This window comes from Seriola aureovittata, chromosome 8, assembly GCF_021018895.1.
Source record: "Seriola aureovittata isolate HTS-2021-v1 ecotype China chromosome 8, ASM2101889v1, whole genome shotgun sequence".
Lineage (NCBI taxonomy): Eukaryota > Metazoa > Chordata > Actinopteri > Carangiformes > Carangidae > Seriola > Seriola aureovittata.
Window position 1 is genome coordinate 19528838 of NC_079371.1, and position 17012 is coordinate 19545849.

A 17012-nucleotide genomic window follows, 5' to 3' on the forward strand; every position below is an offset into this window, starting at 1 on the left:
TTTTTAATTTTTTTTTTCCATTATCTCTTCGACTTCAGTATTTGCACTCACAAATATTTTAATGTAAACAATATATAAGCTGTATCATTTTCTCACAAGGAGCAAATGTTTATCTGTAGTTCGGCTAATATAGTGTTTATCTTGTATATGAAGGGATGATATGCTATGTAGTCAGGTGAACAAGCTGAACTGTTAGATGTCAATACATATACACAAGGGGATGTATTATTGTAACAGTGCTGTTTCGTTTCCTACTTCACAGCTGCGTAAAGCTGTAATGGACCATGTCTCTGACTCATTCCTGGAGACCAATGTTCCCCTCTTGGTCCTGATTGAAGCTGCGAAGAATGGCAACGAGAAAGAAGTCAAGGAGTATGCACAGGTGTTCCGTGAGCATGCCAACAAGCTGATCGAGGTAATGTAGGATTCTGATGTGACCCAAATATAGAACATTTTATATTTTTCATCTCCGTCCCATTGGTCATGGACATTTTAACTTAGCTTATTCTAAAAATCAGTCTTCATCCAGCTTCTGTGTTCTCTCTCTGTGGCTCTGTTCTCAGAGAATCCCTCGTGATACAACTTTAGGATTACAAGGTCTCTGAAAACTGCAATCTGGAATCTTTTTTCCCTAATGAAAACAAAGCTGTAAACACTAAAATTATTTTCTGTGGTCGCTGTCTTCGTCTTTCACTGTGTGTGTGTGTGTGTGTGTGTGTGTGTGTGCGCGTGCGTGCGAGAAAGAGAGACATACAACACACACAAAAGCTTTCTAGCAGCATTTTGTAAATTGAAGGCGATGCTGACTCTAATCTGATGTTGTGATGCTATAGTGAGCAGACAAACAGAACATTGTTATTTGTGCTTATAGCAACAAATCACATTTTTAAGCAGAACTAAAAGAGTGAAACAATCACAACTCAAGGATAAATGCTACCTCTGGAAAAATGTAATCCTTGCCACAACAGATAGATGTATGACTTCTTACTGACAAACTCCACGTGTGCTATAGTTATATTTACAAAACCAAATATCTTGAAAAGGACTTACTGCATCCTGCTTCTTCTCCTTTACTGCAGCTGCCCTCATGTCTTAATAGAGCATGCTTTTTGAAAAGACGGTTTTTATGTCTCCAATGCTGTATACATAGCAACAAGAATGCAAATGCAAAGGTAAGGCAAAGTGATAGACTCAATGAGCAACAAGCTAACAAAAACATCATCTGTCATTATTAGTGGTCACTCCTTCAATTTCTAGAATGCCTGTGTTAGAGCATCATATGCTGACATTTGAAAGTGACTTCTCCCCATGGGCAGATGACCATGAGTGTAGCTGGATCAGTTAGTTCAGAAAGAGAAGGGCAGCATAAGCATTTACTGTGAAACCGCTGAAGCATCAGAGGGAAAAGGGGACCACACTGGGGAGAAGACCCTTAAGTAGTTCCTGAAGGCCAGAGTGTCAGTAGTGGCATTAGAGCATGACATTGATGGACTTCCCTAATGCTTGCGTACTATTCCTGCTTATAACACTTGGATGAGTAATACAAAGCAGAACAGCTATGGTTAAGAATTACTCATGTGACGGATAAATCGCATTAAATGAAAATACTTTCCCAGTTGCTAAATGCAGTTGGATATAATGAGTTCTCACAATTAACATTGAAAGAGGCAGTTGTGTGGTGTCCATCTAAGCATAGATGATAAAGGTCATAAAAGTGTTTTTCAGCTGTGCATGGGACAGAACAAACTGTACTCTATACACCAATTAAATGTAAACAATGAAACTGAAGGAAAAATGTACTGCAAGAAGTACCGCCATACATTTCACTTTTCGCTATAAGTGTTTTAGACAAAATATTTTATTACCAGTCCAATTTACATGTCTACCTAAATCACTAGCTTGATTCCATTCTCAGTATGATTCATCTGCAAAAGTATTTTTTGTCACATATAAATTAGGATTGTAGTTATATATCCAAGGAGCACCATTGAATAGCATATAGGTGTTGTGTCTTTAGAATTGGCCAAACATGAATTATGATGTCTGTATATGATGCATTGAGAAAAAAGGGATACTGATTGGGTGAACAAAAGTTAAATTAAAGCTGCAAGCAGCAATGAACGGGCCCTCGCACTCCTGCGCAACTCGGGGGGTGCTCGTCAAATGAGGATAATAGAACACAGTATGGACACAGGTTTTGGTTATAAAATTATAGAATATTATAGATCGGAGCTGCACAATTAATCAAAGTATAACCGAAATCCCAATATGGCCAAGTGCAATATCTAAATCACAGGAGCTGCAATTATTTTTTGATAAAGGTAAAATGTGTCACAACATTGTTGTCCTTTGTTAGCACCATATGCATTGTGGTGCTACAGAGATGCCTGGTCTACAAATCATATTCTCCAGATGTACCAAAATGTGTAAACATGTTTGTTTGGTACAAAATATAACAAAATCACTCATCATTTAAAAAAAAATTTCAGTCAAAATGAAACACAAAAATTACCATTCCAACTGAAATCTCAAAATCTGCCAAAAATAATCGCAATATGATTTCTTTTCAAATCGTGTAGCCCTATTAAGGATGATAAAAAATCCCAACATAATTCTGCTAGTTACACTGTTGTAACCAATAAAACTCAAAGCATTGTACTAAAAACCATGTACTGTAGATGGTTCAAAACCCCTCAAGGAATCTGTAGTGTGTTTTTTCTTTTTTTTTTTTTACTTGTAAGCGTTTGTTTATCTTGGGTAAAAATTCTTAGTGGCACAGTCAATTCACATTAAGGCACCACTAAAACATAAATGAAATTCATAAACACATTCAAATAACATTTCAAGATAATACACACACAAAAAAGGACATTAATGTAGACCGTAGAATTAATGTTAAGGTATGCTGAGATGTTAAATGAATTCCAGAGGAGACGTGATTGCATCCAAAGGCAATGTAGAGGCAGAACAGACACAACCAGCCATTGATTCATTTTTGCCATAGTGAACTGAGGCAGAGATGTGTCTCAGAGTGTAGTGAGGATTTTATTAGTAAATTGACAAACGCATAGTCTCTCCTCTAAAATACCATTTTAGGGTTTCAGTTACGCAATAGTCAGTTAAAGTTGATATGGTAGTAATTATTCCAAGTGATTTAGTGTTTGTAATGAAATATGAGAGGGGTTTGATGCCAGAATGCATTCATTGTGGCTAGGAATTGCGATCTTTTATGAGCAGCCAATGTTACATTTTATCATTTTTAAGTGAACAATCAAGCATTGAATCATTTTTTATGAAAAATAGAGATGCACTGATTGCAACTTTCTGGGCTGATTTATGGACAATGATGGATTATTATCATTATTATTGCTATTACACTATTGATGGCCATTATGCAAGGCACGCCAGCAATGCTTGTGGTGGGGACACACGTGTGCGAGATGCAGTATATCTGTCTTGTACAGGTGAGATAAGTGATGTGGCACTAGTTTTAGCCACTTTGCTTTTGCTATATTCTTTAAATTTCTCAGCGAGGTAATTGTGTTCGATTAAGTTTGTTCCGAATGTTTTTGTGGTTATTCCTCCCTGATTTCCTTTGGCCTTACAGGTATTACAAATTGTGAGCTTTTTGTCTTTTCTTCATTCACGGTGAAGAACTTCCATGTTGACGGCATGTTGGGTGTGTCTGTGTGGCTGTGTCGTTGTGTGCATGATGTGAACCATTGTTTAGCCCATGAGGGTAATTTTGACCTGTATTCTAAATTTGATATCTGAAATTGATCAGCTGGTCACCAATCGCAGACTTTCACACTGCAAACTGGCCTTTTCCAATCGGCAGCTGATCGATCAGTGCATCTCTAATGGAAAATATGCCTGTAGAGCAATTCAACATTAATGCAGTCAGCTGAGCAATAGGTAAGTCACAGTAGGACTCTTGGCTTTCACCTCTGACTGAAAATGGTTGACATTTCCCTGCAAATGCATTGTGCAAAGTGGGTATTGAACGGTATTGTAAGTTGCTCAAGAAAAGAGCTTCTGCCAAACACTACAGATGTAAATGAATGATGTTGCAAGGCCCAGAGTGAGAAAAAACAAAATGTTTGGTTATTTATAAAACAAAGCCAGTGAATATGTTGGAAATGTAATATGTTCTCTATTCAGAGTCAGGAACAAAAAAGTGCCACCAATCTCAGCCTCTGTTTGTATGACATCATGAGTTGTGCAAGTGTAGGCTGCCCAAAGGCAAATGGTCCATTACTTCACACACATTTGTATGAAAGCAACATTATGACTGACCCACATTCATTTGTAGGCCTCTTCTCTACGCGTATTTGTCAGAACATCAGTCTTTTGAAACCTAATGTCTATATCATAAAATAAAGCTAAATTAAAAGCTTCACTTAATGAGTTTCATTTACTTGCAGCGTAAAAATCTTACTGATAGCCTTTGTGGAAGCTATCAAACAACAGCCTGAAATTGTATGATAAAATTCTCTTCATGTCTGAATGAATAAAATCGAGATTATTTTACCTGACAACAGAACCCTTCAAATGTAGTCACATTGGAAAGAAAATTATGGCAATAGAGGTTGATATTGACATTTGTTGCCAAATCTAGTGGTTTAATGGTTTTCCAATGTTTGTAGGCCATTTAAGCAGTGAAATTCATCATCTTAAGAGCAGAGGAAAAAATAGACTGAGCTTAGTGTTTTTACCTCAAGGCCATCTTCTTAAAGGTCCCAGTGTGCCCAGGACGCTGTGGAGATTTCAGCACTGAGTTAGCAGAGTGAAAAAGTAAACTGGAAAGGCAGCTGAATAAACAGCAATCTGTAATGTCCTCATCAGATACTGTAAATCCATTTGAATGAATTTCTTGTGACAAAAAAATAAGTGTCTCTTCATCCTAATGAGAAGATGTTAAGATTGATAGCTGAACAATGGTGGAAATGATGAAATGAATTAAATTTGACTTACATCAAACTCTTTACCAGGCAAAAGGAATGCAGTGACATTAGATAGGAGGTTTGTTAATGTTATGTCGATAAGTAGATTATTGCTTTGAGGGGAAATTGTTTTGATTATTAATTTTGGAGTGAAAAGTCATAGTCATAGATATTTGTAACATGACAAGTCAAGATGTAGAGATACCAACATCGAGTGTGACCAGTGATCCAATGGAATAATGTAATCAGCAGCTGGAAGCCAGAATTTACTGGGAGAACCGTGTTCTGCATTTGTAATTCTTTATCGTATAATTAAACTGGGATAAAATCTTGTTTATCATACATGTTTACAGGGAAATGTACATATATGAAGCAATGTACAAGTTTTTCTGTTAAAAAATAAGACAAAACAAAAATAAGATTTTTAAGCATAACTGGCCTTCAATCAAGTTTCAAACCTTTTTACTAAGAGAGCTACTAAAAAAACTACAGCGTCACATTTTTACCTCTGATTTTATTTAGCACAACGATGACATTGCATAAAGTATTTAGCTTCCAAAACACATTCTCCTCCTTTCCCCTCCTCTCCTCCTGTCCTCCTTCCTCTCCTGGCAGGCAAGGGGAAATATTTACGATCTGGTATCTACCCCTGTCTGGCTGTACTACTTTAGCTTTCTGACTGCATTTTCTAAGCATTAAAGTCTTCTTTTTATTAAGAAGAAAACAAATGATTTTGCATGATATGTGAGACACAGTGTGATTCATTGAACGTGCTGTTAGTGCATAATTTTGGAATAATGAGACGGTAGTGGTACACGTTTCTGATCACAACAAGCTCTGTTTGTCATCTCATCTATTTTAATCTGTATAATATGCATCACATTATACATAGTTGCACACAGCATTTCTACGAAGCCAGTGTGCACTGAATTGTAGTTAAAGAGATAGTACGGCAAGAATTGTATACTGTGATGGGGCCATAATGATAAAGATTTGTGTATCTGCACAGATAGCATAATTTAATTGCTGGTCCTTCCGCATTTCAAGTGATTTGACATTGATGTTTGTTGTCACTGAATAAAATGCATATTCTTGAACAAGTGTAGGTTTGTATATAACTATAAGACTGGTGGTAATTGTTTGCACAGACTTGGTAAACTCCGACTCCCCTGACACTTTAAATGGTATGATACAGCATGCCAAGTGGAATGGTGTTAGTTGACTTTAGGGTAGAATTTTCTTATTTTGCTTCCTCTACAGTCCCTTTATTCTGAAATGGCTGCTCTCCCAGTGGTATCGTGGTGAGAGTAAGAGGAAACCTTATGTGAAAGATCATGAAAGTAAAAACACAGGTCTCTCAATAAAGTCCCAGTTTTTCTTTATGTACCCACTCTCTCACCCCTCCTCTGAGGCTGCTGAATGTTCTCCCTGTGGTCCCTGCATGTGTTTGCATAGTGATGTGGGATATGTTTATATCAATGTTTTTGTGCATCACCAGCGCACTGGCATAAATGCGTCTCATCAGCACAATTGTAGAATTCTACAAGCAAAAATCTTGTAGAATTGAGGAGAGTGATGAGGAGAGGATCCTTCATACACTCATCCACTCTGCCACTCTTGCAGCCAGTGAGGCATTCCACCACCAACGCTTTAAAGGAATTTTTTTTAACAACCAGAGTCTTATTTACATAGATTTGCCCCACATTTCTATGCTTTTGTAGTAGCATTTTATCTACCAGCTTAAATCTTAAGACCCTAGAACTCAGTAGAGTTCAGTAGGGCAAACATGAGCAATCAGTGGATGGCACAAGTTGAATGAAAAATTGTATTTGTAACCTTGTTATTTTGAAGAGAAAATAATTACAAATATTAAGATTAATACCCAAGCTATCCATTATGAATATTCATTTGATTTTCAAATGCAAAGTTTGGCTTTGCCCAATCCGACTATAGCTGTGACTGCATGTAGTACTTAAATGCAGCGTATGATCATAACTGACAGTTCTGTTGCACTCAATTTTAGATGTTATTGTAAAAATAGAGTTTTGTTTACAACATATGAGATTCTCACTGCTTATGTTGCTGCGTGACCCAGATCTCAGCATTTGAATTGGTGAATATAACAGATTGATGGATGCAGCTACAAAAATAAGGCCCAGGTTTTTTTTTTTTTTCCTTAAAAACCTTTCAGTCCTTGTTCCTGCTATAATGCAATCAGCCGTTGGTTTTTGCCTTTGTAATTGATTATGTTTCAGCACATTTTCTGTCTATTGGATAATCCTACTTTGGCACAGTTCCTCACATCCCAGGCATTCTGTTTCAGCATTGTTGCCAGCACATCCCAACCAACCAATGGGAATCTTCATAGTATCTGACCTAAATTTTCTGAATATGAGTAGAAGCATAATGTTACTCTGGAAGATGCGAGAATATTTACAAATAATTGTGGGAGAGCTTGATTTGTTGGTCAATACATGAAAATATACTCACAAACCATAAACGTTGGCAGCCACAAAGCAAGACTTGCTTACCTCAGCACTCCAGCTCTCACTCGACTGCTCGGTTTTTGAAAGTGTCAGGAATATTTTCCTCTCTGATTCCAGGAGTGTAATGGCAATCTGGCAGCCTTGTGATTTAGTCGCTGAGAATAACCCAGTCCTTGAGTTAGCAGCTACAATTTATATTTGCATTTTGAGAAAATGAACTATTTTTTGGGAAACAAATACAAAACTTTTATTTTATCTATTCATTCAGCAGCGTAGCTTTTGTTTTCCCTCCTACTTCTGCCTTTTTCCCCTTTGTGGCATCATATTGTATGATTTTAGCAGCTTTATAAATTAATCCTCAGCAGTGGGGTTGTATTCCACAGGGATTAGTTATGTTGTAGAGCTGCTCCATTTCTGATAGAGAAGAATCTCGAAACCAGGCTCCCTTAATGAACTTATTTAAGTTTAATTATGTATCTATGTATTGCTCTCTTTTTTCTCAAAATAATTCTGTGTCAGAGTCTCTGACTGGCTAAAAAGTAGATTTGTGTGTTTTTCTTTTATTCTTAGGTGGCCAACCTGGCATGCTCCATCTCCAACAATGAGGAGGGAGTGAAGCTGGTCCGCATGGCAGCATCTCAATTGGAAACTCTCTGCCCACAGGTACTTTGGTAGTTTTGTCGTCAACTTCTACCCAGTTCATTGATTGTGCACCTCTTTGAGTTTCTGCCAATTGTGTTTTAATACTGGCACTAGAGTTGGCAATATAAAAATGAAAGTTTATAAACATGGTGGCTTCACTTATTCATATACTACCCCTCCATCCAAAACAATCTTCCATGCATGTCTTAAAACCTGCAAATACATAATTAAATATTAATAAATATTTTTACTGCAAATGGTTTGACCCAACTCTGTGGTTTTAATTTCATATACATCATAGTGGATATAGAGCAGTCAGGTGGGGCAAGGGAAAAAAGTTGAAACATCAATACCTGAAGTCTTGCTGTCCATGTGTTGTGTCCACCATTGAACCCATCTTTCATATGTCATACCAGTCCCTCATCTGTACCTCTGAGCTGCGCCAGCTCTCCACTTTGCTGCCACTGCTCTTTTTAATCTCATCTAATGACTCCCATTCATCCTCAGCTTTGATACCCACAGATGTTTCTTCCTCAAAAACAAGCAGCTATTAGTTTTATTTCATTCAATCCTTCAAAACACCCTGTGTCTATAATCACTGCCAGGAATGAATTGGCTTCATGCTGCAGTCCCAACACTGAGGTGGAAGAGTGGGGGGCTTCGTGCAATCAACCTATGCAAATGTTGTGGCTGAGGGCTATGCTGTAATGGAGCTTTAATGGCTATAATTGGGTGATTACAGGTGATTAATGCAGCGTTAGCCCTTGCTGCCAAGCCCAACAGTAAAGTGGCCCAGGACAATATGGATTTGTTCAAGGAGCAGTGGGAGAAGCAGGTCCGCGTCCTCACTGATGCTGTTGATGACATAACATCCATTGATGACTTCCTTTGTGTCTCTGGTAAGTGCTATTCATTTGCATGTTACTGCCATGAAGGGACAAAAGAATGTGTTGTACTGTTGGAACGATCAGGATTTGTGATGTTTTGAAATGTGAAAACAGATAGTGCACTCTTTATTGGTAGACAACACTATTGGTTAGAATTAAGAGAGATTTGCACAAAGCATTTAAGACCTCTCTTAAGAGGGGTTAAAACAGCTGTAAAGGATCTGTAGTATTAGTCTCTTCTGATGAGAGCCATACATACCAAGGCTGATTGGGTTCCACGGAGTAAAGCATTGAAGCATCAGCAGAACTACGTCTGAAATTGACATCCTGTCACGTGTGTTAAAGCACACAAATGGTTTGTCAGGCATACCCTTAAAGAGTTCTCATTAAGCATTAAGCAGAGTGACTTCTCTCACCTCCAGCCAAGGACAGACTGTAATTTACACAGTGGACATTTGCATTTTACAGGCTCCCCATTAATAAGCAATCTGAGAATTTGTCTTCAGCCCTCCCCATCCTACATTTAAGCCTCCCAGTGGCCCTCTTAATTTCAGCCCTATACAAACACAGAATGAAGGTTGAGAATTTCCTCACTCTGTGTTTTGTCATTATTACTAATATGAACATGCTCCATTTTTGAATTTGCTTCTTTTTAGCAAGTCATGGATGAAATAAATGAAAATACCAGTATACCAGGCAGGCTGATGGCATGTTTGGAGCAAAGTGTTAATCTAATAAAAAGTATACACTAATAACTGCATCAATGTTCTGTGTCCCCAGAGAACCACATCTTGGAGGATGTGAATAAGTGTGTCATCGCTCTGCAGGAGAAAGATGTTGATGGTTTGGATCGCACTGCTGGGGCTATTCGAGGCCGAGCTGCCAGAGTTGTCCATGTGGTCACTTCTGAAATGGACAATTATGAACCTGGAGTTTACACAGAGAAGGTTTTGGAGGCTACCAAGCTACTGACTGACACAGGTACCACAGAAACATAATAATGTAATGAAAACCAGTGGTCTGTTTCTGCCAAAGAGACTGTGCATTTACATGTTCAAATTGTCATAACTTAGACTTGGACAGACCATGATTACGTCTCTAGCTTTCGAATTACTGTAGCATCTATGTGCCTTATTTTTGTGATTCTGCACATGCCCAGTCATAGTTAGTGGATACACTCAAAAGGGAGAACCTATGCTCTTTGCTTAACAGCTGATGCGTCCATATTGGTGGATTACTCGTAAAGCCAGGATACAATGCACCCGACAGGGATGCCATGTTTTGGCACAGTGTGACGAGAAAGAGGGTCAAACATTCCTCCCTCTTTTTTTTTTAATCTTATTTCCTTACATGGTCTTTGTCAGTGATACAGGCGTAGTGAACATGTACAACCCCCTTGAATGTTTTGCTACTTGTTTGCTCATTATGGATTCAACGTGTATCAAATTGTCTGAACCTATCTATTATCTAACTTATCTTGGTATGGGTGTCCCATTTATGGTATTTCAAGTATGAATATTAAGTGCATTTAAAAAAGAAAACATTTTTGAGATATACCCAGAACTGGCGTAGAAAAGACTGTTTTCAACCATTCCCTTATTTATTATGGATGCTACATTGTGAGATCCAACTACCTCCAACTCAACTGACACTACTAATCTGCACAGCAGGCACTGTTCAGTTGTAGTTGTAGTTTAAGCAGGATTTCTGCTTTGGCTGAGATGGGTGACGAGTTCTGGAGACATATACTGCTGTGAGACTGATTGTCAGATTCTTTCACATCCTGTCAATAATTCAAGGCAATGTTTGCTCATGATCTCAGTATAAAGTGTTTGGTTTGGTAGTAGGATGTTGAGAAAAAATTATAAAAATTATATGACTAAAAGTTGGTTGCAGCCCCTAAAGTTCATTAGCTGTACATTTGACATGGTGAACCATGCATCATTTTGTCTCTCTGAAATGATTTGAAAGAGTCATCAGTAACATGCTGAGGAAAGTGATGACTGTGACTGTAAAAATCCCAATATGACCAGATTTTCACATTTCTTTTTAACATAATTTTCATACAGAAGCCTCCTGCAAGCACAAAACCAAATCCTCTTTTTTTCTTACTCTTGCTGCTCTCTTCCTCCACATCTGCATCCTGACATCCATGCCTCACCCATGAAGGCCCAGCTGAATCCTAAGTAGTGAATTTGAAATACTAATAATGGAGATGTGCTGGAGAGCCCTCTGGAGCTGTTATTATATCATCAGTGGAGCAAAATACATGTCCGCTGGGACAGCTTTGTGAAACCTTCTATTAGAAAATGCTGTTATGCCAAATCTGGGATCTATTTGCTTCAGCATTGTGTTGCATATTTTTCCTGCAACCACATAAGGCAGTGAGTAAGTAGATCAATGGTGCAACATTTCATCTGTCAAAGTTAAATGTAATCACTTCATTTTTTAATTGATTATTCTGAGGCAGCTGTTTCCATTGTTTGTTTTTTTTTCAAACAGATCAGAATTAGGCCGTACTTGTATCTCTGAGGGGATCATTGATAATAATCAATAATTACACAATTTCCTTAATAGACTGATTGTGTTGATGATATGTCGATTAGCTTTTGATAACCTGCAGTGTTGGGAGGAATGTCATAGACCTGGAAGAGATGTAAATTCTCACCATAGTGCTAATGATTTCACAAACCCATTGACTCTGTTTCGGTTTTGTGTTGGAGGTGGTGGCTGACAGTTGGTTTATGCAACATGTCATTCTGTCTGTATTCAATTCAAATATTCATGTTACATAACACATGCCTCATTCAAGGTGTACGAATACTGTTTGTCTTCTACGCTGTGCTGTCTTTACTTATGTACCAATGCTCTCTGTGTTTTTGTGAATTTTCATTGATGTTTTCTTCTTTTTCCATTCTACCTGCCACCCTTCATCTCACCTTCCTTCAGTCATGCCACGGTTCACAGAGCAAGTGGAGTCTGCGGTGGAGGCCTTGAGTGCAAACCCCTCACAACCTGTGGATGAGAATGAGTTCATTGACGCATCCCGTCTTGTATATGATGGCATTCGTGACATTCGCAAGGCTGTCCTCATGATCAGAGTAAGTCGCACTATTTTTTCCACCTTTGTAACATGAGTCTTGGTTTTCAGATCATTGCAGTGTGAAAATCAGTATTTGTCTTCAATGACAGCATTTGCTCTTTTATAATATGTATTCTTCTTCACATTGTGAGTTGTATTTTATACATTTTTGTCCCTAGAGCATTGCAGTGAGTTCAAAATGTCACGAATAAATAATACTCTTTCATTTCTGGATGTTTGCACATTTATAGAAAGGTTTCACTTTGATCACATTAAGGAGCTACAACCCCTCTGAAAGCAACAAAAACCCTGTATAAAGAATAATATTCCTTAACCATGGGCAGCATTCATTTGATGTGGTTTAATTTAAAACATTTCAACAGAAGTTATCCACAACATTGTGAGAGTCCTTGGTTATTGTAGTGTAATGTAATTATATATACATGGCCACTGGTTTGTGAACCAGATTCTATTTTTAATAGTATGCGAGAAAATGTATGTGCGTGCAGTCCTAGAAGCCAATGATTAACTTGTCTCAGGCAAGAGCTGACCTAATTGACCAGACTTGCAATCTAGTGTAACAACAGCCTTAGTTGTCTGTGGGTTAATGGCCTTTGCTTGAGTGGAACTATAACTGAGACAGATGGTAGTTGGGTACCATTCAAGCGTTACCTAATTGACTGACAATGAGCTGAAAACAGAACCCACTGCAGTTGTAAGGAGAAATTGATAGTTCTTAAGGTTTTAAAGTATAACTACTTAGCTACTTCAAATGGCCAAATTTAATTTCTTATATATTAAGAAGTAAGTTGATTTGTTTAAACTGCTTCTCATGTGTAACAGTACCTAATTGTGTATTTACTACATTGAGTTACAATGTGCTAGTTGGTTGTATTATGTCATCTTCCATTATTTTCAACACTTTAATCTTTAGAATTGGAATCATTAGTCTTGACGGCACATTTTGTGTTGACAGTGTTGCTCCAAAGCTGTGCCTGGGCTCTCATTAATAATGCTGCACAGACATAGACAAAAACCAAATGAGAGAGAGACCATTATGCAGTATTTGCATTATAATAAGCAATTGATTTAAGATGGAGGTTTTAATTAGCATTCTTTAGTCGGACCGCAAGCCTGAGAACTACATTCAATTTCCATCTGCCCCAGCTCCACTCTTGTTATCCAGATTGATTAAGCTTTTAACACTGGGCCTGTGGCGCGTGCTGAACACTACCTTGTGGGTGGGTGTGTGTAGGTATGCATGTGTGGTAAAAGTAACGGAGGGTTTATGAAAAATCTTGCTTATTTATAATTAATCCGTCAGCTTCAGTCTGCCATTAACTGAGAGCAGGAGATAGCGATGAGACTCAACTTAGACTTCATCCATTATCTAAAAAAAAAAAAAAGAAAAACGATCCAGCTCCCGGGTTTGCCTGGATTTCATGATCAGGTGTGAGAAGTAATCATCTCAAGTTTTGTGGTTTTCATTCAGCTGGAAATAGTTAATGAATTTTCAGCAGCATCCGCACCGCAGTTTCCTTAAGCCTACTCTTAATTTCTGTTGTCTGTAATGAGATTAGACAAATGTATCAAGTACATTAATCTCTGTCCTCAAGAACCAGTTCTTTGGCTGAACTGTCCCTCAGTGGCACATGTGAAACTAGGCATGTTCAATTCTAAGTCCAGAGAAATATAGAATATTGCAAATCAGCATGAGAGGACTATGACACAATTTCTCTAGAGGGCATGTCTGCACACACTCACACGCACAAGCACACACTCCCTAGGCATCTTTCTATAAACCCTCACATGCATGAACTGCACAGTGGCCTACTCTTAAATCAGAACAGACAAGTGTGTAGTTGGGGCTACTTAAGATAGACAAGTCTTTAACCTCTGTAAGTGGTGCGTACGCAGTCTGTGTTGGACATCCCTCGGATATTTGACAGGTGGGTAAAACCTTCTCCCCACCTACAGCCACATCACAGAATATGCCAGACATCAAACCGTGTCAAAGTCAGGGAGCCGCTGAAAGCAAGATACAGGGGGCAGCTGTCGTTACCTTATGATTTGTGCAGTGCGTCACAGCCCAAGGTGATTTTGCCGGCTCTGTCCTCAAAAAAAAAAAAAAGAAAAATGGTATACTCACAGAGGCAGAATGAGCAGAATGTCACAAAAGAATAACAATGGGGGATTTTACTGTTGTACTGTCCTGTCCATATCTACTGCAGCAGACAAAAATACTAGATAAGGCTAATGTCTGCTTTCTAGCATTGTCATACTGTAATTTTATCTCTGTCCCTGTCTTCTATTAACTATGGCACTTCAATTACCATCTGGTCATATATGCCACAGAGAGGTGAAACTGAGCATTTCAGATGCTGGGCAATGTATTTGGCCACAGCACGAAAAACAGTATTAACATTTCATTTACTGTGAAAGCACTACTAGCTTGTCAAAACCTTTGTTTTATTAAACTGCAGGGAATTGTTGTTGCTTCTTTACAGTAATTTCCCATTTGGAGCTCACCATGAGCTATCATTTCTGAGCCTCCCACATTCACAGGTTATCTGTTGCACAGGCCACAGCAGGTGATATCTCTGCCCCACTGAACAGCATTGTCTGGGTTGAAAGAGATGCCTATGAGTCACTACAGCTTTGTATCTGAAACCATACCCCTATTCCCTTGAGAACAAGAGCATCTCTACATTCCATAAAGCAGTGTAAGGTTGTTCAGAGACCTTCAGCTATTTTTAGATGTGAGGCCTCCAAATCCATTACAGAAGGGAGGTATTGAGACAGCTGGATAAGCACAAGTAGCGGCACAGGTGTGATAATGCACCTTTATCTGTCCACATCATCTTCCCTGTGCCCATATCACCACCAAATACATTTTCCTGTCAGTCAGTATTGTATTTTGCCGTAAGCGTGACCTGTTGAGAAATTCTTTTGAATATTAATATTTATGGAAAAATAGTTGCTTGTGGCTTGTTCTGCATTCAATGCTAGGGAAGAGGTGAAAAAACAGAGATGAAGTAGCAACACTCTAGAAGAACACAACTCATGCGTCACCCGCCATATTACAGATAGCAGCGACAGATGGAACTCTGAAGCGTTTTGCTCCCAATATGTTTCATACCAGCTCGTACCTTCATTTTCCCTCTCAAAATGCACAGGCAGCACATTACACTTGATTTACAAATTCATTTAGAGTTTACAGTTTTCTTGTACCAAGCTATGGGGAGGAAGACATTTATCTGACACTGCCCTGGCTGGCAGCGCCAAGGCATTTCTCATAGATAGTAAGCAGGTTGGTTATTTAATCATGCTCAAAGGGCTATAGTATGCCAATAATATTTTATGTTCTCCAAACACAACTAACTGCTTTTTCTTCACCCATTTTCCCTTTTCTACATTTCTCTTGTTCCTTTTCCCCACCCTTTTGATCTTTGTCTCCTCTTTTGTCCTTCCTTTGCTCTTTTCTTCTTCTCTGTTGTACGCTGACAGACTCCAGAGGAGTTGGATGACTCTGACTTTGAGACTGAGGACTTTGATGTTCGCAGCAGGACCAGTGTGCAGACAGAGGATGACCAGCTTATTGCTGGCCAGAGTGCACGGGTAAGTTCTACATTTCTTCTTGTAGTATTTAAACATTCCTGAGTCTGATCAGACCTCTAAAATCTTAAATTGTGTTAATTGTGTTGTTAATTGTGAGAAGAGGGAGATATTTGCACAAGAAAAACACATATTGAAAGTACACACAATTATATTTTTAATATTTCCGATATAGGAGATTGCATTCAGTAGTGCCCCACTGAACAGAGGCGTACTTGAAGATGGTTAAATATTGACCTACAAGCTTGTGTTATATGCTTCAGTTACGGAGTTGAATATTGCCATCCAACTTGATTAAATTAATGTTGCGTGTTTGACAAGGCATTAGAAGAAAAATGTAATCACTTGGTACAATGAAATACATTTTAGGAGACTGCATCAGAAGAGCAGTTTCATACCTCATGCCCTCCACTGTAGTTTGTAATTGTTTTACTTGTTACAGTGCAGATTTATTTATTGTCCTTAGTAACAGTATGTTCATGTTAATGTTCCAGCAACTATTCTTTCAAAACACCCCACTTTATACTTAATGTTAAAGGGTTATGCACAGTTGGCATGGTGCCACCATAGAAGATGTGACGCAAGTATTTGTAAAAAGTTATTCCTTTTACAACTCCTACAACAAGGTCTTGTTTTTTTGTGATGAAAGAGGTGCTACCCACAACTCAAAGACCTGATGTCAAGTGAGTTCAAGACAAAAGAAGTCTTCAGGCAGAAGTATCCTTCAGCCTCTAAGTCTTAAGGCAGATTGGTGATCTTTCCATGATGTCTTCCTTTCTTCTGTCTAATCCATGCTTATGGCTTTTGAGTAGGCATAAGAGAGTAACCATAATGAATAATTTTTTGCATATCACATCCTCCAGTATTTTAGAATTATTTCAATTATCTACGCTATCTGTTTCTTCAGATATCAAGTCCTTTTCTGAACATGTGAATTCGTGTTGGTGGTTGATATGTTGATTGCTCAGGTCACTTTTCAAGCACTCAGTAGGCTACCTCAAAAGACTCTCAGCAGATGATAAGTCTGCTGTCCTCTTCTTAGAAGAGGTGAATCTAAGCTCTTGTGTGCTTGAATTGTTGCTCTGTCTGTCCTTTTGTCTTGAGTGGTTATCCACACAGTAATCAACTTGATAGACCAGCATTGTCATTAACTGTGTTCTCATATGAACACTGGACAATGTTCAAAGAACCGCATCTCTTGCTGTTCCCTGCTGTGAATTTGTCCTTACTGACAGAAGTTCCAGAATGAGATTGTCTCTCTAGTTAGGCAACCCTTCCTCTTCACTCTCGGATGTTTTTATTCTGCCAATTTTGTGCCAGTGGCATAATAGAAACATCATCAACATGCCCTCTTGCT

The 17012-nt window shown here is 38.4% G+C and overlaps 1 protein-coding gene across 2 annotated transcripts in view; it reads left to right on the forward strand.

Moving 5' to 3' along the window:
- ctnna1 (catenin (cadherin-associated protein), alpha 1) overlaps window positions 1-17012 on the forward strand; it is a 79602-nt gene that overhangs the window by 40991 nt on the left and 21599 nt on the right. For both annotated transcript variants that reach the window (XM_056382228.1, XM_056382227.1), the window contains exons 9-14: window positions 263-415; window positions 8000-8092; window positions 8814-8970; window positions 9739-9939; window positions 11908-12059; window positions 15548-15658. In XM_056382228.1, the coding sequence (XP_056238203.1) occupies window positions 263-415; window positions 8000-8092; window positions 8814-8970; window positions 9739-9939; window positions 11908-12059; window positions 15548-15658 (867 nt within the window). The remainder of the gene's footprint in view (window positions 1-262; window positions 416-7999; window positions 8093-8813; window positions 8971-9738; window positions 9940-11907; window positions 12060-15547; window positions 15659-17012) is intronic.